Consider the following 26,918-nt stretch of genomic DNA (forward strand, 5'->3'; position numbering starts at 1 on the left):
ATATATATATACACACACACTATATTGCCAAAAGTATTGGAACACCCCTCCAAATCATTGGATTCAGGTGTTCCGTGAAATTTCCTTGCTACTAAATATTCCACGGTCAACTATTAGTGGTATTATAACAAAGTGGAAGCAACTGGGAACAACAGCAACTCAGCCATGAAGTGGTAAGTCATGTAAAATGACAGAGCGCGGTCATCGCATGCTGAAGCGCACCGTGCACAGAAGTCGCCAACTGTCTGCAGAGTCAATAGCTGCAGACCTCCCAACTTTATGTGGCCTTTAGATTGGCACAACAACAGTGTGTGGAGAGCTTCATGGAATGGGTTTCCATGGCCGAGCAACTGCACCCAAACCTTACATCACCAAGTGCAATGCAAAACGTCTGATGCAGTGGTGTAAAGCACGCCGCCACTGGACTCTAGAGAAGTGGAGACGTGTTCTCTGGAGTGACAAATCATGCTTTTCTGTCTGGCAATCCGATGGATGTGTCTGGGTTTGGCGGTTGCCAGGGGAATGCCTGACTGCATTGTGCCAAGTGTAAAGTTTGGTGGAGGGGGATTATGGTCTGGGATTGTTTTTCAGGGGTTGGGCTTGGCCTCTTAGTTCTAGTGAAGGGAACTCTTAAGGCATCAGCATACCAAGACATTTTGGACAATTTCATGCTCCCAACTTTGTGGTAACAGTTTGGGGATGGCCCCTTGCTGTTCCAACATGACTGTGCACCAGTGCACAAAGCAAGGTCCAGAAAGACATGGATGAGGAACTTGACTGGCCTGCACAGAGTCCTGACCTCAACATCTATTGGGATGAATTAGAGCGGAGGCTGTGAGTCAGGCCTTCTTATTCAACATCAGTACCTGACCTCACAAATGCGCTTCTGGAAGAATGGTCAAACATTCCCATATACACACTCCTAAACCTTGTGGACAGCCTTCCCAGTAGAGTTGAAGCTGTTATAGCTGCAAAGGGTGGGCCAACTCAATATTGAACCCTACGGACTAAGACTGGGATGCCATTAAAGTTCATGTGCGTGTAAAGGCAGGCGTCCCAATACTTTTGGTAATATAGTGTGTATATATGTATATATATATGTATATATATATACACACAAAAACACCATTGTTATGCAGGGCAGAAGAAAAATTAAAATCATGACTAATTTGTTGGAATAAGCATGTCAATTCAGAAAAAAATAGGAATCATAATAGAAACTATAAAAATAATAATAATAATAATAAAGGTGTTATACAAAGCCTTAACACAAATATAACACAAAGGGGGGCCAAACAAAAAAGATCAAGTTTGAAATATTAAACAAGAGAAAATACTTTAAAATAATGACAGTGAAAAACACATAAAAAAACACAAGAAAAGAAACATTTCAACAATCACAAAATAAATTAATAGCATGCATAGAAATGAAAATTTGTGTTGTGATAGTAGGAAAGCAGTCTGACGCCATGATTACCTTCACTGTCAGACATGGCATGTTGAAAATCATCCATGATATATGCTATGTCTCGATCATAACCCCGAGTCCTGGTTTCTTCTCTCATATGTTGTTGTACTTCAGGCAGGGAATGGCTAGAACCAAACTGATCTCTGGTATCTGCAGATATTGGCGGCAATGGTCCAGCAGCAGCTCTTGCCATACCCATTGGCTGTCCAACGGGACTTAATGGGCTCTCTTCTTCAGAATTTTGTGCTACAATTGGAATCCTTCCCCTGCTTTGACTAATAGGAAGACTAGATGGTTTTGTTCTTCCTGAGGGTGCTACATGGCTAAATGTCCCATCTAATTGCTCTCCCTCATTGGCTTTCTGCCTTAATGAAGAACTTGATACATCTCTCTTAATTGAGAGATCAAGGCCATATACTGATGAAGGTCTAGAAGAAGGTCTTGATCTATTACCACTTACATAAGGTTTATCAACTTCATCTTGCAATGCAGTTCTCAGATTTGTATTAAGAGATGATCCAGGGGTTTGACCTAAGGCAGGGCCCAAAAATTTTTGCTGATCTGTAATATTTTTCCTTAAGCCATATGTAATATCATCCTGAAGCATTCTTACCTTTGTAGATATGCTTGGAATTGATGATGTGCTGGAAGAAAGATAGGTTGAATAGTCAGGCTCAAGGTCTCGACTTTCCTGAATTGGAGAAAATTTAGAAATTTTGGGGTCTATTAATGATTTTTTATGCTTAGACTGTTTTTGGTACAGAATAGCAGGAGGTAGCTGCTTGGCAGCTTGTTTTTCTAACGTGAGTCTGCTAATGCTATATTTTTCTGTTTTTGGGAAGTGTCTGTATAGACTGTCTGAATGATAATAGGGTGAAAATCCAGCAAGGGGGTCTACATTTTCTGTACCTCTTCGAAATTCCTGTTTTATTTGATGCTTAAGGAGTTTTAACTCATATGGATCCTCCATTGAATCTTCTTCTGCTTTTCCATAGCTATGTAATCGGGTTGAAGATGAAATAGGAGCTAAAAAGTCTGTTACTTCAGCGGTCCTTCTACATTCAACACTTCGAAGGAGACGGTCTGTTTTTGAAAGTTCTTTTTCATGTAATCCATATGCAGAGCTCAAAGACCCAGATCCTTTGGTAAGTTCTCCAATATCATCGATGAGAACATAATTCCTGGAGGCATGATGCTCTAAATCAGCATAAAATGAATCTGCAGATATACTAGACATTGGACTACTTGCCATGCTGCTTTTTTCATCTAGTCCTAATCGTAAATCCAAAGTACTGTATTTACTGCCAAGATGAGAAACAGAGTAACTATCAGTAGAAACGGGTGTAATTATGAGAGGCTGGTTTCTAATAACATCATAGTGTGAAGGAATTGTAGGCTCCATATCTAATGCACCTTGTCTAGTTTTTTGCTGTAATAGTAAAAGTTGTGAAGCATGTTGATAAGAAGTCTGTTGGGTTGGTGTAGACTGAGAAGTAAAGGATATAGTTGGCACAGCTTGGAAAGCTGGTTGAGTTTGGTAAGATGAAACCTGTTGATGATATAATGATGGCTGATAGTGGGATTGCTGAGGAAATTGTGTTGGAGCTTGAGTAAGCAAAGTAGGAGTCTGATATTGGTACTGAGTGTAAGGGCTTGTCTGTGGAGCAAACTGAGTTTCTGCCTGAGTTTGTGGTGGTAAATAAGCACTATATTCTGGCTGTGGGGCAGTTTGTGGTCTGTCTATGCCAATATGACTTTCTATTCTGGTTGGTCTTGTGTTACTGACCTCACTGTCTGACATGTAATCACGTTCTTCAGCAACACCTTGCAGGTAAGCTCTCTCTCTCTTTTCTCTCTCTTTCAATAAAGCTTCCTTTCTCCTATTAATTCCCATTTCAAGGTATCTCAGTTTTGCATCAATTTCTTTTTCCTCTTCATCTAGTTCTGCTTGTTTCTTGCGTAGTTTTGAAGATTCCCTTTCAACTAGATCCAATTCTCTATCAATATCTTGCAGAATTTTAGCACGAGCCATTGTGGTTGTTCTACAAATTCTTCTTCTAGAAACTGATCCAACAGTGCTGTAAGGCGATTGCAAGCCATTGCTAGCTTCCTCTGGTGGAGGGTTTGGCAGTGTTCTTTTTACCTTCTTTTGAGTACCACTTTGAATGCTTTTTGTCTAAGGTAGAAAAAAAAAAACATACCAGTAAATAATTGCATTAAACAACTGAAAACAGTCCGTACAGAAAGTAGCATAATAGAAAACCTATCCATTTCAACATAAATCCATGCATATAAAACTGGCAACTAAAAATGTAATATATTGTTAATATGATATTGAATGTGTCTATTCTACCATCTGGATGATTTTCGCTGTCTGTATAAATGAAGAATGACTGTGTCAAATACTGTTCATACCCATGGTAAACCTGTTTGAGACAGGTATAATTAATTCCTTATTCCACTATTTTCAGACACAAGTGTTTGTTCTCTGTATAAGCATAGGTAATGGAAGAGTTTAATTTGTAAAAAGTATCTTTTGTTCTGAGTCTTCTGTGTGTGTTTAAGATTCTCAACTTATGACACAGCAATTAAAGGAGAACTATGAGGTGAGTGATTTTCACTCACCTCATAGTTCTAGCCGACCTGTGACAATGAGACTGTCACAGGTCGGCTCAGTAGATCGGGAGGTGAGTGAACAAATACCGGCGTTCGCTCACCTCTTGATCCTGTCACGGCTCTCTGCCGTGACAGGGGAGGGGCTGGATTCCCCCCTCCCCGCTAGCGCTGACTGGCGGAACGGACGGGGGAGGGGGCGTGTACAGCTGGCTCTGCCTTTAGATAGGCAAAGCCAGCTGTCAGTCATGCAGCTGGGCTGTTCCCGGCACAATTGTCGGGATCCACTTCAGCTGCGGCGTCTCAGTATACCGCGAGCAGCTGCTTGCGGTATACTGCGGCGTCTCAGTATGCCGCAAGCTACAGCTCGCGGTATACTGAGCCTAGGGTGATGGGAGGATGCTAGTTTGTGTCCTCCCGTTACCCTAAGGAGAACTATGGGGAAAAGACTTAACCCCATAGTTCTCCTTTAAGGAGTAGTCCTGTGTAGAAGGATTGTAGCATATGTGTGCAATGTATACAGTGAGAAGGCTCTATTTAACCATTCCCCTTTAAGCCACTACCACTATTAGCCATAGTATGGCCACACTCACTATTTGCCAATAAACCTTTTCAGAAAGAGACTTTTCTACTTGTGCCCCTTTTTGCAATGCCCCTGGTCTAAACATGCATGAAACCTGATTATTGTAAAATATGTACAGAGTTAAATGAATTTTATTCAATCAGTGGGGATTTAAGGCATTCTCAAACAAGTATAAATAAGTGACACTAATCCAAAGGCAGCCGTGTGAATAACCGACCCGGAGTGAAGTGAGACGAACGCTGTTCAGTTATTCACTTCAGGTTTGTACAACTGATTCCAGCCGTATATCGGCTTCGGGTCGGCCGAACATGCTAAGCATGCTAACCCCGAAGAGCAGAAGGAGTTCGACTCAGCCGATCCAACATCTGGATCAGCTGAGCCGAACCTCCGGCAGGCTACTCGCTGCTGTTCGGCCTATTCTCATAGGGGCCGAACAGCAGTGAGTGAATAGCCGGATGCCGACGATCAGCATTTGGCTCGGCTATTCTGCACGGTACCACGGAGGTAGAAAAGAAAAACAGTAAACAAAAAAAGTAGAAAACGATTGGGTGGAGCTAGCAGTGATAGCTAGCTCCAACCAACTTTCCTATTGGCCGAGACCAGCTGTCATTACAATGAGAGCTTGGTGGAGCTGGCCGTGATATCAAAGCCGGCTCCGCTGAGCACTCATTGTAATGACAGTTTAGCAGAGCCGGCTTTGATATCACGGCCAGCTCCGCTGAGCTCTTATGACAGTTCAGCGCCCCCTGGTCTCCCAAATGACAATGTTTGATATGATGGGTCATATTTATATTGTCAAATCCAAAGCTCTGTAAGTCGTGGGCGTGGACGTGAGACTGCTGGAAGCTTTTACCAGGAGCAATATGGAAGCTTCCAGCCACCTTATTGACTTCCAGGAATCAGTACACCTCGCAGCCCTCATTTTTCTGCTCTTGCATCTTCTGACTGAAGTCCTCCCATTTACACTGCTCTACCACTACTTGGTAACCAGAGGAACTGTCATGAGAGCTCAGCAGAGCCAGCCGTGATATCAAAGCTGGCTCTGCTGAGCTCTCATTGTAATGACAGTTCAGCGTCCCCTGGTTACCTGGGAACCAGGGCACGCTGATCTGTCATTGCAAGTGGCTGGAGCCAGCCCAGCTGTCAGTAGCAGGCTTTCACCTCGGCTCAGTCGAGCTGAAGCATATGCCTCCGGCTCAACGGAGGCGATCGGCCAACTTCGGGAGCTGTACGGGCTATAGTGAATAGCCCGTACAGCAGCCCTCCGGTTCTACTAGCTACGGCTGATCCTTCGGCTAGCTTTGTGAATAACCCCCTATGTTATAAGAAGGAACAATACACTAGCACAATTGTAAGACCATCAATTCCATCAAATAATTGATATGGTCTGAAATGAAACATTCATATTCTAGGTTGGCCTACATTTTTTGGTCACTATAATAAAAATAATAAGAAGCAGAGCTAGACCACCATTGGTTAAAATGTTGTATAATATAAATCACCAATCTCCATTCTAACAACTTTAAAAAATGCAATAAGTGGACATACAACAAATATTGCATGAGCTTATAAAGACACCAAAGTCTCCTAGACTACCAAAAAAGTAACCTGTGGTATATACACACACATGAAATCTGCATAGTCCTAAGCTGATATTTTTGGTTAGTACAAGTAATTTGTGTCAGTTTGTCTTAGTTTGTAAAATGAACACTGCAAGAGTTAAGTGTTTGTTTTTGTATAGGGGTGAAAATAAAGAAGAAATACTCACCCGATCCTTGGTCCTGTGGTAGTGACCATTCACCTCTCTCTCCCCTCCAGTCTGGCTGTGGTATGTCCCTCGGTGTCCTCATGTCTAATAGCCCTGCAGCCAAGAAGCCTAGCTTTTCATCCCTAGACCAAAATGAGCAGTTAACCCTTAGAGTAGCCCCACTGCAAGGGTTCATTTTTCACAATCCTGGCTTTCTTCTTTGACTGCTTGCCATTCAGTGCTGAATGGCTGGACGGCTCAAACTTGAGGGTTGAGATGGACGTTTTTATATGCCTTTTCCCTCTCCTGCTCACGTGTGCCCCCGCAGCAGGAAACTTTGAACATTTTTAAAGCCAGTGATGTTACATACAAACTTTCAGACAGCTATAGAGCCACCCAATTACTTGTATAGTGCTGAAGAAGTGTGCGCCCCCCTCCGCCGTCACTGGTAGCTATCCTAGGCTCCAGCAAGGTCGGTCACTGCACTTAGATTGGAGGGAAGTGTGCTGATCTCTCCTCCGATCACCGAAAGTGGTAGCCATGTGTATTACATTACTTCTCCGCTTTTAGTGTCATTTTTCCAACTGCTATAGCCAAAGAGGAAGCTGGTGAAGCATGTGTGCTGCTTCATTAGGTTCTTTGGGGTCTAGAGGTGACATGGGGAGTCTAATAGATACCTGATCTTTTCATAAAGAGGACCTGTCACTGTATTTGTGCTATCACATAGGGGGTCACATATTAAAAAATTTGAAAACGCAAAAAAATATTTTAAGTCCCCCCTGCATGCACATACAAACATGTGTAGCGTGTGCCTATGTGCAAACTTTGCAGTGTAAGCAATAATTCTACGCCCATTAAAACACTACATCGATGAACAGTAAAAGCTTTTACAGTGTCGCCTATGGACAATTTTGGGTATGATAGTTTTTTCACGGGCACATGCAATTTTGAGGCTTGACATGCTTGGTATCTATTTACCCGATGTGACCAAAGAAAAGAATATGTTTTTGCCTAAATGTATTTATTTGGAATGTTTTATAACATAACATAGGGAAAAGTTTTTTACCAACATTTTTGGTACTTTTTTCTTTATATACAGGGCTATTTACAAAAGGGTGAAGAGTTTGGAGAAAGCAGGAGAAGGGAAATATCTAGGACAACGTAGCTGAACTGGAGAATTTTTCCCAATCAGCTATTTTGGCCTAGATTGTTCACTTCTCCTGACTTCTCCAAACTCTTCACCATTTTGTAAATAACCCTGATAGTAAATAATAAAAAAAAAAAAACAGTGGTGATTAAATACCACCAAAAGAAATCTCTATCTGTCCCCAAAAAATATATAAAATGTATTATGCTACGGCATTGCTTAGCTGAATAAATGTTAAAGAATCCCAGCGCTAAATACTGAAAAATGGCCTGGACGGAAGTGGGTTTATCACCACGGTCTTCAAGTGGTTAAGTATAAATATAACGAATAGTCAATCAGTTGTTAATTTAGGACCCTTTTTATAATTTAGGCCTTCCTTCACTACTTGATGAGTCACTGTCTTTTGACAAGCAGGGATATATCAGGTCATCAAGACGTGATATGCAAATGCTTTTTTAGGCCTGACACCTGTGCTAACACGTTGGCCTTTACTTTCTAAGTCAATCTCTGACAACAAGTATGCTGATCAGGAGGAAAGCCAGAAATCTGTATTTGCGTACTTATACTTGGTCAGTGAGTCAAAGTATCAGAGACAGCCAGGCAAGTAGCATATTCAGAGGGAGAAGCCTGGCAGCCTTCATATTCTCTCTTTATAGGTTTCCATTTATAATTTGCAAATATGAAAAATGTTATGCACTCAAATGTACATGTACTTATTTTGTAATTGATGAAGCAGTGACAAATTTGCAAAAAATAGATGTCTATTTTAACTTGATAAGATCAAAAATAAACCTTCGCTTTGCTTCTGCAGAGCAAAGCAACAGGTTCACTTAACTGCCACCCTCCTCAGCTACAAACTTTTACCTTCCTTTCTTTCCTCTGCTGCTCTAAATTGCCAACATTGTGAAAAGTGAAAGTCCTGTGTAAGCTCCAAGCTGTGACTTAGATCTTGCATGGAGTTGAGAACTCTCTCCACCCAGATGTGACAGCTCTGGCTGGCTGAGTGGCCAATTAGGAAGCATAATCACTGTCATTTGGGAGGAAGGCTAGTGCTCCATGTAACCAGGAAAACTGTGTGTTTCTCTTCTCTCCTGATGCCGCAACAGGGCAGTGGTGGATGTCCGATTAGGCCTAATTTTGTTTCAGCCCTTGGCATTACAGTTAATTTAGCAGATTGCACTGATTTATGCTAAGTGTTTTAAATCATAGCTTGTGTATATGAGCCCTTATAAACATATGCACAACTAGCATTGGGCACAAGTAAGTGTGGAGGCAATATTAAAAGCCACAATCCAAGCAGGTTACCCTATATATTTGCATTGTCTTTAGTAAGCCTTATATACAAGAGGCTCAAGAAGCAGATAAAAGGAAAGGGAAGGAAAGAAAAACATCTTTATTTTGTATTGAATGTGTGCAGTGGGCTATACATGTGGTAAAATTAAAGGAACACTTCTATTTTTGGTCCCATTGGTAGTTTCAGCCTCTGGACCCTCTTATGTAATCCCTTACATAAGGATATGAGTTAAGATGATCCTTGAAATGTGAAACTGTCATTTTAAATTGAACAGTTTTTACTTACTGAACAATAATTAGGAATCAAGTTTAAGCGGAATAATTTAAGCTGACTTCTTAGTAATATTCACCTCTGTACAGAATATTATTTTGTTCATTAGACCAGAAAACCAAACTTCATGGGCAGTTTGAGTGGCTATTAAGGCCGGGTGCACACTTGGGCGTTCCCGCGACACGCGTCCTGGGACTGCGTGTTCGTGTGCCTTTCCATACAGCGTTAGCCGCGCGACCCCATTGATTATCGCTGAAAAAAAGAGACGTACCATTTTTCCGCAACACACGTTTTTTCCGCTGCGATCTTTCACAATTGCACGGGCAGAATCGCAGTGGGAAACTGCGCGATCTGCCTAGCTCAACTGGGGTGCCATTAGAAAAGAATGGCACGCCAGCTTGATCAGAAATGGTGTGCAATTCCGTGACCACGTGACCATTTGCACAGGTTTGTGCACGATTGCCACGCGGTGTGAACCTGGCCTTAATCTGCAGTATAGTATGGGATACATGGTGTGTTAAGCATATGAAATACTTAAAGTGACATTAAACCCTCAGATTTTTTAACATAAACCAATACTGTAATGTGTGCCTTACTGTAATCCGTGGTAGTTTCCCTTCTCTTTGCTGCTCTTCCTTTTAAATCTGCATCTCTTCTCATGCTTGGGGAGAACTTCCCCTCGCAGCTGAGTGCCTCTTCCTGTAGTGCTGGCTCAGGTTGTGAACCCTCACACAGACACCGTGTATCCATTTCAGAGACAAGGCAGTCTGCTGCAAAAGAGAAGTTCTGCCCAGCATGAGGAGAGATACAGATTTAAAAGGAAGATCAGCAAAGAGAAGGGAAACTACCATGGATTACAGTAAGGCACACATTACAGTATTGTTTTATGTTAAAAAATCTGAGGGTTTAATGTCACTTTAAATATTACAGTCTGAAGTACTTAAATAATAAAGTCTGAAAGTGTCATAAAATCATCATGTCATATGACCCTGTTTGGGCTACTTTTTAATTTAAAAGTTGCAGCCTAGGAGCAAGGATCGCTGCAAAGGTGGTAAAGTGATTTGGGAGCTCAATTACAATAAATAAATCATATCGCTTTTCACACTCTGTTACACTCCACGAGGTTATGCACCCTGTAGCTCACATTGTATGACCCATTTACAAAATATGGTTCCCCTTGGAGTTCTCTCTGCATATTGCCACTGTACTTTATAAATGTACTGTGTGTTATTTTATTTTTTATTTAAAGCAGTGGTAAGACCCCAGTATGACTATCCTACTGCTTTTAAAATAGACCTTTTAGTCACATAACACTTCTAAGAGGTTTATTTGGCATGATATAAAAATCTTATATATCTTTATTTAAATTCTATGCGGGGGGACTACAGAGAGTCTACCAAAGTGGGTGCACTACATGCCACAGGTACTGTTACCAGGGTTACTGAGGTAACAGATTTTAAGAACCTTATATATCAAGAACCAAAGCACGCTGATTAAGTGTAAGGGATGCTATTGATGACAGAAAGTTGTTTTGAACAAATATACATAATTTCATTTATTACAAAGTTTGAGAACAAAATGATGAGGACCTCAAAATAACTGAATTCACTAAGCTATAAAGATCCTTATTTGCCGTAGTGACTGTTATTTTCATCAATAACAGCCAATGGTAGTTTAAATAAACAGTACCATGGATTAATATTAACCGCTATGGCAGCTAAACCAATGCATTACAGTTTAGTAAATTATGCATAATGCATTGAAGTGTACTTATCTGTAATTTTGATACTTTATAAAGGTATATTTAAACTTGAACAGCAATTGCAATAAATGTTGGGTGATTCCTTCTGTACAGCTGAGCTGACCATAGTTACATAGTATTTGAGGTTGAATAAAGACATTAGTCCATCAAGTCCAACCTATTAGGATCTCATTCTAGGAGTACCTGTACCCCTGTATATTACGGTCCCTTAAGAAATCGTCCAAAAGTTTCTTGAACAATTCCACATTATTTGCTGAAATCACCACCTGTGGCAGTGAGTTCCAGACCCTAACTGATCTTACTGTGAAGAACCCCCTTCGCCCCTTGTGCTGGAATTTTTTTTCCACCAATTTTAGGTGGTGGCCTCTAGTCTTTGTAATGGAGTTAAGTGAAGTGACTGCTTCAATCAAATACAGCTATTAGCATGGAAAATAATGTATTCTTCTAAACTATATTTAAGAAGAGAAACACATTCTTACTGTATATCCATCTGAATACTGGAACTGTGTTCTAGCAATGTCTTCTGCAGTTGGGCTTAAAGGCTTAGGATCTGATAAGGAGCGTTGCATAATCTTTGCACTTTTTGGACTTGGTGGTGGAATCTGTACATTATCACTATGTGGTTTGTGAGTGTCCATGTCATCAGACATTGTCTTTGAATATGGAACAAAGGCAGATTCCAGAGCCTTGCTAGGTGAAACAGGTGAAATTGGTGAATAAAGAACTTTGGGAGATTTTGGAGGGGAAGGTGCAACCTGAAGAGAAGAATCAGCCCTAAGATGTGAGGAGTAGCCTATTTCTAAAGGAGTAGGACGTCGTTTATCTCTTTGTGATACATCAGTCATATACTGGAGACTTTGTCCATCTGAATCTGTTTCAGTTTGACAACCCAAGCTATCTCCTTTGTAACTCTTTTCTGGAGCAGAAATATGCTTAACTATTTCAACTTTTGAATCAACCTTTGCTCTTATAGAAGGCGTTCTTATTGTCCCTAGTGGCTCTGTTTGAACTGAAGTCTCAGAAACTGTTTGTATAGCAATGCTAGATACTTTGGAAAATGGTCTAGATTTATCACCATCAATTGTTCCATCAGGATATTTTCCAGCACGTGATTTTCTTCTTTGTCTTGCAGGTATTTCCCAATCATCTTGATCCTCGTCATCAGTTTGCACACTGGTATCAACTCCCTTTTTGGACCTTCTTCTTCTTCCTGTATATCTGTTTTCAGCTCCATCCTCATCATCAGTTTGTACTCCACTATCTACTATCAGTTTGTAAGATCTGGGTTCTTCCTGTATAGCACCATCTAATTCATCATACATACCACTTAATCTTGGCATTGAACTTCTCTTCTTCAGCTGCCTTTCCTCGTTAACCTCCACATCTTTTAAAGACATTTCTGAAACAGAGCTAAATATGCCTGGCCTTTGAATATACTGTGTAATGCCATCTGATTGTACAGTATACCATGCTTCACTTGGAGCAACCTCAATGCCTGCAACTGCTGTTGATGTAGTTGCTATATGATCAGTCCAGAACTGTCCATCCTCTCGTGCTGTATACTGGCCTTCTAAAATCACTTGTTCAGAAGTTGTTTGAGGAGGAGCACTGTCAGGGTCATAATTGAACTGGTACAATTGGCGCAACTTTTGCTCCTCTAACTGCTGGTGAAGTTGCTGCTGAAGTTGCTGAATCTGTTCAAGATGCAGTTGTTGCTGAGCAAAGGTCTCCTGTCTCATCATAAACTGAGCCTGCCTTTCCTCCTCCTGTTGATACAACAGGTGTTGCTTCATGGATTGCAGTTCCTCGAGTTTTTGCTGAACCATTAACGTTTCTTGTTCTCTGAATCTCTGAATTTCCTGACGTTCCCATTCCAATTCCTCAGCTAGTCTCTGCTGTTTTAGTTTTTCCAGCTCTAGGAATTCACGCTGCAAATTAAGGTTCTGTTGTTTGCCATCCTCAGATGACATGATGAAGGACGCCTCATCCTCAGTCATTTCAGAGTAAGTGTCAGACTCTGATGTCAAAAGTGAAACAAGATCAGCATGTGTGCTTGCAGCAACCTCAACAGGAAATGTTTGTAAACTAGTTTCAACCACTGACATTACATCAGTCACATCTCCTGTTGCTGAAGTATAAATACTGTACGTCCTGGGCAGTGGCTGAGTCTGGCTCAAACATGAAGTTATTGCATCACTAGTAATGAAGCTGGATAAGTCGTTCACTGTTGTACTAAAAATAGATCCTGGTTGTGTGGTAATGGCAAATGTTGAGGGCACTGGACTGGCTACTGATGAATAGACAACTCCATTAGAAGACCTTAAGACACTTCCCATACCATATGGTGGAACTATAGAAGGAGTCATCCGTGCTTGTGAATACTGGGGTGCACTTATTCCAAGTCCAGAAATTACTTGTCTTGTCTCTGGATATGCCCCTGATGTCTTGGTTTGGTAATCCAAAGCCTCACCTGAAATTATAGGGTATAGATTACAGTCCATTTCCTAAAAACATTCATGTCTAGTTCGGATAGCCACCCAGTCTTGATGAAATAAATGGATAAAATTGCATGCAAATCTCCAAGGATAATGATTTACTTGGACAAGAAGCAAAATCATATTTGGAACATGCAGGCACATGCATGAGTCTTTGAGCAAAACATATACATAAAATGGAAAATAAAATACACCAGTACTCAAAAATACTTTGCCACAATGTTGCAAAAATAAAAAAAATGACAAAAATAAAAAATTGTTATCCGGACATGAGATGGGGAACACCATAATCACATTTTAAGGAAAGATTTGCTGGCACATCATACTGACCTGAAGTCACTTTCCCAGATGTAAGGTCTACAGCAACATCACCTATTCCAACAGGATAAGCAAAAGTATTTTTGCTTTTGTACAAAAATAGTCCAGCTTCAGCTAAATTTGTGTCAGACATCGAGGGTTTCATACTCCCAACCCCCCTAAATCCTGAAACCCCAGAACGATCATATTGATAATGGTCATCTCTGTAGCCAAATCGGTCTTCAGGTAAAGTTGTGGATGGTTGTTGAGAAATGCAACTTCTTCCAAAAGGTAAGTTATATACAACATCACAACAGACTGCTTTTCTGCCTGCAGTTAAGTCCACAGGTTTATCATCATCCTCAACTATTTCAGTTACAATTGCCGATGTTGTGTCATCCATAGTTACTATTGTCCTAAGGGATTTTGTTGTACTAAGATCAACTACACCACTGTCTACTGATTCTTGAGATGTGGATATATCAATACAGTCATCTGTTACACTACCTGAAGAAACGGAGACTGGTTTTGTCACTGAATGTGCTGGAACCCCCATGGATAAGTTAATTGGCACTTCTGTTTCCACAGGAAATCTTGCATATTCCTCTTCAAACTGTCTAGCAGTTGTCAGTTGTAAAGGTTCTTTCATTGAATTCCCTAAATCAACAAGGCTATCTAAACTTGATGTGTAACTTACAGTTGTTGTACATGTCATGAGAGTAACAGATTCGGTAACCAGTAAAACAGAAGAAATAACAGGTGATGCAGTGCTAAGGTTTACTATAGCAGGCTGGACAGCACTTGTTGACCGACTGAGTGCACCATGGGCTGTAGATTGACGCTTTCCATCTAGTGTTGCAGAAGATAGATCCATACATCTATCAGTCTCATTATCTGTGCTTTTGTAATCTACCTTGGTTAAAGTACTTAAATCTATTACATCACTAGATTCATTAACTTTTGCAGTATGAGGTAACTGTTCTATCTGCTCTATCATTTTCTTTTCAGTATGAATAGTTTCTGGAATCCTAGGGAATTCAGAGATTGTGTATTGAGGTAATAAGACAACGGATTTGCTTATTTCATGTGTTATTATTTTAGGAGAGCTATGAAGCACATCTGATTGTTGAGATACTGGTACGTTCTTACTTCTAGTAAAAGGAGCAGTAGAGAACACAGTTTCTGTAGTTTGTGGAATTTTTTTATTTACCGATGTTTGCAGAGGCCAACATGTTGTTGTTTGAGTGATATCACTGTCAGTCGGGGTACCAGGTTCAGATGGCAATGTTATAACAACATATGTTTCTTGTGAGGGTTTGGTTAGTCTGGGTGAGGATTTATTAGAATGAGGGGAAAGAGGAGATGTAGGAGATGGTAACACATAATCTGTGGTTGCAGCCAAGTTTAAAGTTAAAGGCGTGGCAGAAGAATGTGCTGGTGTTTTTTGTTGTGCTTCTGCTTTCTTTTGCATAGGAACTTGGGGTTCAGAAAACACAGGTTTTGGTACCTTTTGATGTGTAGATGTTTCCACTGGTCTATGACTGAAAACTAACCCAGCTGGAATTGAAGATGGCTTTGGAGGAACCGGAGGGGGTACAGCATGAGATTTAGCTGGAGAAGGGGAAGTGATTTTAAAGGATGAGGCTACCTGAGCACTTCCTACATTGGATACAATTGTAGAAGATTTTGTTGTTGCTGCTGTAGATGGAATTTTAGGTGCAGGCCTCTTTTTTGAATACACTGATGGCTTAGGCTGAGTAGCTGGAGGTAATGGTGGTGGTGGAGGAGGAGGTGGAGAAGGAGTAGAAGATGTCAAGGGAACAGGAGAGTCAGTAGGGATGCTTCTAAAAAAAGATATTACTTTTGATGTCACAGAGGGAACTGTTGATATTACTGATGGTATTTTGGGTGCTGTGGTTATTGTATCTGTAACTGCTGTGGACGTCACTGTGTGCTTTGTTGACACTGTGCATTCAGTATTTATTTGAATATCTTTTCTTGCAGAAGTTGTGTCGTCATTAACTGCATTATCCTTTGCATACACTTTGCTTTTTGCTTCACATTTGTCCAAATCTGTTTTTACAATTTCAGATCCACTCTGTACTTCATCCAAGGAAATATCAGGTACTGAAATAATAATATGATCTGCAATGGATTTTTCAATGTCTTGAGATTGTATTTCCGTCTGAATAAGTGAAGAGTCCATTTCTGATACAACTGAGTCAGGTTTTGACTTAGTTTGAAGGTCGGCATTAGATGACACACTTTCACTGAAATCAAGCTGGTCATTCACAAATATTTCAGTACTTTCTGAACTAACATTTTCAGAAGCTTTTTCTGTAGCATATTCAATGGCTACATAATCTTCAAGTTCTGATGTAAAGTGCTGTGTTATTTTAACATCTGGAATAGGGATTGTATTGAAGGATGAAGATTCCATGGAAGCAGAAGAAATAGTTTTTGGTTTATCTATTTCAACGGTAACAGAAGATACTACATCAGCTTTAACACTAAAGTCATTTCTAGTCTGTGTTGGACTGGATCCTGGTGTAAGCTGTACATTTTGGCAGTTTATAAGGTCATATAAACCTGAAATGGCATCACTGGGTGGTCTTTCATCAGTATTATCCAAATTAATAATCTCATGGCTTTCTGGAACAATGTAGGAACTTGAAACTATATCTTCTTGAGGCACAATAGCATGAAATGATTCTGCTGTAAAACATTCATCTTGTACATTTGCAATAGTTTGAACAACATCTCTGCAAATGTCTCCTGCTGAACTATGTTTCAGCTCTTTTACTCTATATTCCTGATCCTGAGCGCATAGTATATTGGAATCTAAGTTTTGATCGTAATTCTCTTCAACTAATGATTCATAGATATAATCTTCAATCAACATGCCCCCATATAAAGGTTCTTTCTCAAAAACGTCCTCTGTTTCTTTCTCATTCCGGTACAGTTTAGCCTTATACAAAATGTCTTCATATGCTTCTTCAGCACTTTTTAGAGCTTGCTGACCATTTTTGCTTTCTGATATAGCAACATTAGTTACATCTGTAGGAGAATATAATGATACTGAAGTAGGCAACTTGTATACCTTTTGCACTTCTATTATCTTTTCTGGACTTATTTCAAAACCTTCTGGCTCTGATTCAATACTAGGGGAATACTCAGAACAGGATGATCTATGGAGTTCCTCCATCTCAGCTGCTTGACGTAATTCTTCAGTTGGAGAAGCATCCTCAATAGGGGAAAGGTTACTTGGAGGTGTCTTTGGTCTCTCCCGTCTACGCTGAGCCCGTAGTTCATCTTTATCTTTTTTGGATTTTTTACTAGAGCTCTTCCTTTGTTGTTGTTCTATTTCCCTTTGCTTTTCTTGCTCTTTTAAAAGTTCTTCCTCTTCTCTTAGCTCATCCTCTTCTGAAGAATCTTCAATAGTTGGAAGAACAGGCCCATGAGATCGGTGTCTAGCTTTTCTGTGCTGTTTGCTTTCTCCTGACATTTTCTTATGACTTGGACTACTATCACTATCTTCATCAAGTGATGACACTGATGTAGGTGATGTACCTGGGGTGAAACTTGAAGCATGGAGACTTGAAGATCTTTCTTCACGTGACCTATCCTCTGGAGAATCTGTTAAACTTTCCATTTCCAGTTCTGGTTCCTCATCATAATACAGTACAGTTGACTGTTTACCAGAGTTTTCATGGTAAGTATTAGAAATTGTGCTATTTAGTTCAATAGTTTTAAACCTGCGAAGGCCTCCACCTCCACTAACTGAAAGCTCTTCACTTTCTTGGCTCTTAGTTTCTCTAAATTTTGACTCTGGACTCTCATCATATGTTTCCTCATCTTCATCCTCTTCATCATCATCGTGCCATGAATGACGTCTTACTCCATCTTCATCATAACTTGTACTGCTTTTCTTTGTTAATCGTTTGGATTTTGCAGTTACTGCTTTTGCTTTATTTTCTTTTTTCTGACTTTCATTAACACTTATTTCTTTTAATTTAGTTCTTATGAACTCATCATCCTCAGAGCCAGATGCATCCTCATCAGCACTCATTTCAATGATTTGCTTACGAATAAAGTCTTCATCATCTCCAGATCCTTGACTGTCATCATGTTTGAAATCATCACTGCTTGATGATCCATTGCTAGTCCTTCTTTTCCTTTGTGGAACAGGTGAATTTTCACTTTCACTGCTGTCATCCAGGGAATCATGTCGTCTATGGGTAGTAACATCTTTTCCTGAACTTACATTATCCTTTTGGACCTTCCTTGAAGCCAGATTTCTTTTAATGTCTTTTAATGTCACCTCCTCTTCTTTCCGAATCTCTTCTTCATCTTCTGAGCTGTAGGATTCTGGAGTTATTGGTAATATCTTAGTCTTAGGTCTGTCATGGGTCTGCCCGATATATTTTCCATATAAATCAACGCCTTTTTTCTTTTCCTCTTCAGTAAGAACACATGTTTGAGCTTCTAAAATTGATAAAACTGTGCTCTCTAGCTTGGCTAAATCTGATGGACTTGAAGGGCTAAGCTCATGGGAAAAGGTCTCCTTTTTGACATGTTCTTTATTGAAATCTTTGTCATCACTTGGAATTAGACTTGGTATTTCTCCAAGTGAACCAGATATGCCATCTGATGAATATCCTGTATCACTTAGACCTTGTGGGCTTTTCTGTTGTTGCGAATTTGAGGTGTCTGATTTATCATCTTCCTTTTCCTAAAAAAACAAACAGAAAATTGAACGTTTCCATGAACCAAGAAATAGAGTGTATTAAATGCATAAACTTTGTAATTAATCTTGCTATCTGTTGACACAATGGGGTCCACTTAACTTAGTGAATGTGGTGAAAAATTACTTTACAAAGAATAACCAATCGCATGCAAGGAAAAGAAAAAACACCAATATATTTGTTTGCACGTGACTAAATGATGTAAGAAGAACTTAGTGAATGAGGCGAAGCTCTGCTGACTTTCAGCATCTAATCATGTGCACACAAAGATACTGTTATTTTTCCTTGCACGTGATTGGACAATCTTTGCAAAGAGAATTTTCACCACATTTACTATATATAATTTAATGAAGAACCCCACAAAATGTTTTTGGTGGAAGGGGTACAAAAGGGAAATAATGACAAGCTCTGTGCTCCTGTTGCTGTGAGAAATGTTTATAGTACCTAGTGTATAGGAGTACAGCATTTTGCACTGTAGCCACCAGTTCTCAGTTTATGTCAGACTATTTCCCTTAACCGTCACAGCTACAGTATAATCTAACACACAGGACAGGCTGAGATGGCAGGAAGAAGTGGATGTGAAAATGCTCAACTTAAGACACTTCAGTAATGGGATAGAGGGGATAAGGTTGGTCACAGATAGGTTGACTTTGGTATGAATCAATGAAGATTTGTTGAATATTCTTTGAATTTACACAGAATAGGAAATGAATACAAAATAACATTGCATAATGCTAGGTATAAAACAATTAATGATGACAGATAAAATGAGACATATCCATCAAAATGATTTTCCAGTTTGTTGGAAAATCATTCTCTACAGATAATTGGTTTCAAGAAATGTAAAAATGTAATCAGTACAAACAATTGCTTAACATGCTAAGCACAAACAATTGCAATTGAAAATATCTTTGCTACTGTTTAAAGTAGAAATGATAACAAAAGGGGGGCAATTGTATGTACAGTCTACAAAAAAAAACAGCGACCCTGTCATTATTTTAATTATCATTAGGAAAAGAATATTGTATATAATGAAGATTGTCAGACTAAAGCAGTGGTCTCAAAGTACCGGCCAGCGGGCCAATTGCGGCCCGGGAGCCGGTACTATATGGCCCGCAGCCAGCTGACAAGTTGGGCACACGGTCATGGACCAGACATGTGGGAGCAGCTACACGGTCTGCATCTCTGTCAGATGCAGACTGCATAGCTATTTCGGTGGCGCACTCGGATTGATTAGTAAGGTCTGCAGCAGACCTTACCAATCAATCACCAGCGATTGTGCCTCCTCCCTGCAAAAAGGTAAGCAGGAGAGGGGATGAAAAAGGTCAAGTATTCATTTTAAAGCCCAATTACAGCCAAAACCTTCTTTAGTTTTGGATATTGTGAGAAAGGCTTTTGTTTTGTTATTGCTCTCTGTGCCCTAATTTAGAATTTTCCCTTCCTTACCATCCTGGCAACAGGGGGTTATACAGACAGGAAGCAATGGCAAATCTCTCCAGTTGGGACAGGAAGATTTAAGGGACCTCATAATAGAAAAACTATTTTCCCAGGGAAGAAGGCAAGATCATGATAAAGTACTTGTGTACACAAGTAAACTATTGCCAGGTATATTTATAATTTTTATATTTATAATAAATAAGAAAAATATTGGTGCATTAGAAAACTACCACTAATACATAATATGGTGCATAGGCAGTGCAATTGGTATACCAAGCAGATAATGATCAAAGTGACACTAAACTCAGGAGTTAGATCTTAAAAAATGCATTCAAGTACCCTAACTATTAACAGAAAATTTACTTTATTTGTATATCACTCAGCTGTAGATCCTCAAATCATCTCTGAATTGGTGCTGAAACTGTCCTTACATTCCTCTTTACGCCTGAGTTTAATGTTAATTTAATGGCACTCCTGATTTTCATTCAGTTATGTAATTGGGTTATATCATATAATTTAAAGCTGAACACCAGAAAAAATGGTTTTGGGGATGCAACACAAGTGAAATAAGTTAATGCTAATAAAGATTGTCCTAGGTCTGACTGGCTGATCTTTATTCTAAAACTCTTACCTATTTTGATGCCGAATACTCCCTACAGCAGTGATCTTCTGGGGCTGTGGGGATGGGAGGTAGCAGCTGTGACAGTAAAAGGCTTCCACCATTTGTCCTCCACGTCGTCTTCCCTTGTCTATACAAGGCATTGTGTGAAAAGAAAATGGTCGATTGAGATCCTGTCAATTATCCACCCCTCGTCTCTCCTTGTCCATTTACAAAATGAATTGTTTTCTGTGGAAAGAATACAAGCCTTTTTGTGAATGGACTAGAGGAGAGACAGGAGAGGGTGCACGACAGGAGCCCTTCACAGTCACTGCAGCTGTCTCACATCCCTATGGCACAGGAAACGTCACTGTCAAAGCAGTTTGGAGTTTTACAGTAAAGAGCAGCTATCCAAATCTAGCATAATCTTCACTAGCAGTAATTTATTATTATTTTGCTGTATTCCCAAAAATGTTTTTACTGGAGTTAACCTATATATTAACATAGCAATTTTGTAGGTACAAAACACGTTGCCTTTCTCTTGAAATAAATAAATTCATAATAATTAACCTGTATACTCAGAAAGTGCATCAAGAAATATACATTTTTCAGTTTATGTTTTCACGTGACTCTACTTGAGAGGGTGGATCTGACGAAACTGTCTACTGTTTGTGTATACAAAGAGAGTCCATGTGGGGACACGTACTGTATATCACACAGTCTTATTAAACAGTTGTCTATTATATGTCAGCGTTTAGGGTTGTGAGGGTCAAAACTCTCTGCAGATCCAGCCAGTGTGCTCAGAGCCAGGTTTACAAATCACTCATGGGAACTCATACAGTGACTGCTCACCAGTTCACTGCCTGAAAAGTAGATTGTGGAGTGGACCCCCAAACTCGGAATCCCAGACACTGTGCCTTTTTGATTGGACTAATCCCAGTCAGCAAGCTTTATTGCAATATCTATCTATCTATCTATCTATCTATCTATCTATCTATCAATCTATCTATCGATAGACAGATAGACAGATAGATAGATAGATAGATAGATAGATAGATAGATAGATAGATAGATAGATATGTATCTATCTATATATATATTGGTAAGCAGCATCAGTCTGCTAATGCTTAACAGTGAGGACAAGATCAAAATAGAACAATTTTACACGTTAAATGCGGTACCACTGTGAATGTTGTTCAACTCTTTAGCATCTGTTTAATTAAACAGACATGGCAACAGTTTTAAAAATGACCCTCTTCATCAGTCCAAAAGCTAGAAACTGTTGCCGTATGATAAATATAATAAAATGATTACCTAAAATAATATAATTAAGTTAAATATAAACTGAGGATTTGAACAAACCAGGCTACACCTTAACAATTCTATACTATCATTTCAATTTGCTTATCCTTGTTTAGATATGATGTAATTGGTAAATCATATCTGCCAATGGAAATGAAGACTTTGATATTCTTTGAAAAACTGTTGTCTTGATTTAAACAAAGACCTATGTTTTATAGCAAAACAATTCTCTTTTTAAGCACTAATTGAAACAGCTATTTCCTGACTTATGAAGCCCATAATAGTCCCAGGACAGTGACAAATAAATAGATTTAGCTTCATAGTCCCTAAAGCTAGTATGTGGCACATGAGCTGAAACAAATTATTTCTGTGACAGTCAAGTTAAATTTTTTTCTTTTTTCAGCAGAAAACAACAAAACCACTAAACACAATATTGGAACATATGGATCAACATAACTTTAAAGTGACTCTGATGCTAAAAACAAAAGCCAGCCTGTAAATGAAGATGATAATAGTTACCAGTCCCAGAACTGGTAACCCAACTTCACTCTCTTGCAGCGCTACACTCACTAAAGATTTTTGTCCCCTTTGGGTGTGTCATTTGCCTGGGTCTCCCTGCTGCATACTGTGGTTCCTCCTGCTGGCCATTATATCAGTAGAACAGCTGCAGGGACACACTAGGGACATAGTGGTTGAGATATGCAATGGCAGTGCACAGTAGTGTCACTTGCTCAAGAATCTTTCTCAGGAATTGCTCCACAAAATAGCAAAAATTAGACCAGCAGCGGGACAGTTATTATTAAGGATGCACCGATACCGTTTTTTCAGTATCAAATACGAATACTAATATTTTGCTTTCGGTACCCGCCGATACTGAGTACCGATACAGATGCTTCCGCTGGCATAGAGCCGACTTCCCATTCAATTAGGAAGGCGGGCGGCATGTAATGGCATGCTGCCCAGCTTCCTGATTGCCCAGGAAGCCGGCTCCATGTTGTTTGGCCAGGTCGAGTGTGATTGGCCAGGAAACTGGCTTCCAAACCAATCAGCATGGACCCGGCTTCCCGGCCAATCAGGAAGTCGGGTGGTGAGTAATGACCCACCTCTCTGATTGGCCAGGAAGACAGTTCCATGCTGATTGGATGGAAGGCCAGATTCCCAGCCAATCAGCAAGGAGCCGGCTGTTTGGTCAGCTTGATGCTGATTGGCCATGAAGCCGGCTTCCCAGATAATCAACATGCAGCCGTCTTCCCGCGCCAATCAGAGAGCCGGGAGGCAGGTCAATACTCGTCACCCGGCTTCCTGATTGCCCAGGATGCCGGCTCCATGTTCCCCTATGGCACTGCCAGTCAGAGGAAATTATGTATATAAAATACTGTTCAGCTCTGATAAGAATTAACACTTATTGATTATACAACTCCCGAAACCAGATCACGTTAGCTTTGCTTCCTTTAGAATACAAAAGGCTCAAATTACTCCACTTGATCATCTAGGATCTGAATTAATATATTCAACTGTACTGTGAATTCCAAGCAGATAGATAATGATTAGTTCTAAAGTGTAATTGCTATAGTATCCTCTAATCCAAACCTACACTCTGTCCCTTATTTTTGGAACTGTTATTGAGTAAATCCCTATTTCCCTCTTTCCTCCTTAGGTGTCCCTTTTTTAGTCTGATTTCTGTAAATTCTTCACACTCTACTAAACCTTCCCTCCAACCTATGAATTATTACCTTCATTATAAGGCAATATAAAGGAAATGTAGTTGCAAAAAAGCACCTGATGGTTTAATCAATCATTTTTTGTGCATTATTTATTGTCTACATAACTGGGAGGGAGGGCACAGTTGTGTCTTTTGCATATATACTTTGTGCTAAAATGTGTCCCTCTTTCCCAGCTTAGAAATGTTATTCCCAGTGCTAAAAGTCCTAATATTCACACAGGGAAACGTTTTGGATTATCTAATCATAATTCAGCTTTAGGTAGCCTAACTTTTTTGGTTGGGAAATTTAATGCTAATCAAACTTTAATATTTACTTATGTACAAATCCATTTTATACAAATGGTTTGGTATCTCCAAATGTTGTGGACAGCGAGATTGAAGTTGTACTGCCATGAACTATACCAATCTATTTTCCCTTCATCATCAAGTATTTACATTCAAGGTTGTCATACATTGTTTTTAGCACATTATAGTTAATGTAAGATCTGATTTATGATTTTATCAAAAGGAGTTGCTTTGTGGAAAAGGCATGCTTGTTTTAAAATCACTGAATTCAGGATACCTACCGTATATACTCGAGTATAAGCCGAGATTTTCAGCAAGTAATTGCATCCTGAATCAGCTTTTCAAAACTTTTTTCTTTTTGCTGCACTCAAAAGTTTAGTTTTGCTGATAAGGAAAACATATGAATAGTTTAAAATGATTTAGAGATCCAGAAAATGGCTAAATTAGAAACAAGTAGGTGTCTGCATGTTTTGAGATGTATTGTAGAGACTGCACTATTTGGCCTTTTAACATATGTGAGGATCCCCAAAGCACCAGGTAATGAGCAGCAGCATAGTTACTATATCCCTTGCTATACGACTGTACAGAACTAATTGGTTGAATAAAATAGGCTTCATGTGTTCGTAACTATGGTATTTGCCAGAGGGAAGGACATTTTTAAAATAAGTCTGTTTATGTAATTTTTTTTTATAACATACACACATACAGACTATAACCAATACATTTTGCATTAAACATAAGACTTAGGACTATTTGCATAGTCCTAAGTCTTATGTTTAATTAAAAAGTTATTGGTCTGTTTGTGTGTATGTTATACAAAAAATACATCAATAAAAAAGTCTGTTAACATTTCCTCTCAGGGAACTCTCAGGGTAATTTCTGCTGGATCACCATACATTGTGATTGTATTACTCCCAAAAGGCACTGACTGAATATATAATTTTACCTTTGCTGTTTGGGATTGTGAACTAATTTTTTCACGACTTTAAATTGTACTTATATTGACTAGACAGTTATGTTTTCCAGTAAGGAAAGGAGAGAATATAATTTGCTTTAAATATATTTTATTTTTGCCCAGAAGCATACTATTATATTTCCTACAATATGAAATGCAGTTACAGTACACTTTATGGTGGGCTACCACTAGATTAGCAATATGTTTTACATTAACCATCGCATTTGCTTACTAAATGGCCATTATCACTAGGCTAGAATAGAAAAATATAGTAGATGAAAAAGGCATAAAGCACAAAGTAAAAATGTTCCTCTTGGCTAAAGTTTACTTGTTTTGTTTACATCTAATTTTTATTCTGTTAGGAAAAGATGCCACATGTATTGTATATGTTCATTTTCTCTGCTGCAATAAAACAACATTTTTGCAGATTACTAGCAAAGCAGGAGAGTAGGAGGGGCACAGAAATAGATGCCACCTCCAGTCAGCAGACAAGACTTAAAAAACGTTAGAATAATGATTCAGTGCTGCATCAATTTCCTACATACAACATGTCACACAAATGTATGCATGCTGTTTTTTGGTATGACATCAATGCTTACCTATAAGATCCATTAACATTTTCACATTCTTCAAAATATATCACAAAAAAAGGATAAAATGTTCTACTATGTATATAAAACATACTATATTAAAATGTAGAAGTCTATTCATCACAGATGCATAAACAACAGTAAAATGTTAACAGAGCACAATGGAAGACAGATACTATTTATGACAACAAATATGTTTGTGTGTAGATCAGCATATGATTTAAAACATTCAGAAAGATGAAATGCAGGCTTTGGTTTCATAGATGTAACAAAAGATACTTGGAATAAAAACCTGTGCAGGATTTACTACAGCAATAAAACCACTTAGACATTTTAAACCAACAATGATGGCAGTATAGGTATAGTTCTACAGCCAGCATTTATATGGTTACATTTCTTAAGTGTAAAATATTGTTTAAAACTAAAGGCCTGATTGTGAAAACAAAATGGTCCACACATGGCTTTTATTCAAACTGCAGAGGTGGACCTAGGCTAAAACATGAACACACCTTTATTTTAACATGGGACCTCCATAATGTTATGTAAAGTTATAGATGTGGTAAACAGTAGCATTTACCACACCGTGGTGGTGTCTATTGCTTTTACTTGAACAATCTAGGAACAACATTCCCACTAAATCCTACAGATTGTGGCAAATTTACTAAAGAAGAACATGTTCACTATGCAAAGTGAACACACTCTACTCTTGCAGTAAATCAACCACATCATCTCCAATCACTAGTCTGTTTTGGGGATTAATAAACAAAAAGGCAACCCCAAATTAATAAACAAAAAGGCAATGCCAAATTCCAGTCAGAATGGGTGGTAATCAGAACACAGGACTGATAATGCAGCCAATTTGTGTCAACATAAAAGTGCTTAAATAATTGCTACTACATTATCTTCTAAATAGTTAGAAAAAAATACCTCAGTGACATCTCAGCAAACAAGGGGGTGGAAGGGTAGAGCACCTACATTACTAAATATGCTTAAACTTTGAAGTTTACTCTTCCATGATTCATCTGACCTCATCCCTAGACCTGTGTTTGCAGCTGCCAATCCAATTGAATTTTTGCAGTTGGCCATTTACTTTTCTTATTTTCAAGATTTTGTTAATTTAATACAATAACAATAAATTAAACTCAGACAATACCAGTATCCCATATATCTATTAATACAGACTGGTATCCCTATGGCCCGAGCAGTACATTTCATGCATCAGACTTGATGCTCTGGTGAGTGCTTTAAGAGGGTTTCATTTCCAAAATAACTGAATTTCAATGATAGTTATAGAAGTAACTGAACCACTGGATCCTATGATATCCACAGCTTCCAATTTCCAGGAAGCAATGCTGTTTTAAAAGTTAGATGAAAATGAGGGACCTAAATACTGGAGATCAATGATCCAGTTACTACAATTAATCTCAATAAGATTCCTTTCTAGAAAAGGAAGCTTGCTGATACACCTGTGAAGGAGTTTTACTCACCAAATGTTATACTTTGACTTTTTTTTTACAAAACAGATTTGGAGTGGGGTAGAATAGAAAAGAATAGTTAGAAGACTTGTTTGGATTATTTTTACTCTTATCTTAAAAAAATAAATATAT

The 26,918-nt window shown here is 39.0% G+C and overlaps 1 protein-coding gene across 1 annotated transcript in view; it reads right to left on the minus strand.

Moving 5' to 3' along the window:
* The window catches only part of PCLO (piccolo presynaptic cytomatrix protein), a 118,245-nt gene that overhangs the window by 80,946 nt on the left and 10,381 nt on the right, over nucleotides 1–26,918 (minus strand). The window contains exons 3-5 of the mRNA XM_018568486.1: nucleotides 13,710–18,408; nucleotides 11,364–13,354; nucleotides 1,478–3,644 (exon numbers count right to left, since the gene is read on the minus strand). Coding sequence (XP_018423988.1) covers nucleotides 1,478–3,644; nucleotides 11,364–13,354; nucleotides 13,710–18,408 — 8,857 coding nt within the window. The remainder of the gene's footprint in view (nucleotides 1–1,477; nucleotides 3,645–11,363; nucleotides 13,355–13,709; nucleotides 18,409–26,918) is intronic.

Source organism: Nanorana parkeri, unplaced genomic scaffold, assembly GCF_000935625.1.
Source record: "Nanorana parkeri isolate BGI_ZX_2015 unplaced genomic scaffold, ASM93562v1 scaffold1196, whole genome shotgun sequence".
Lineage (NCBI taxonomy): Eukaryota > Metazoa > Chordata > Amphibia > Anura > Dicroglossidae > Nanorana > Nanorana parkeri.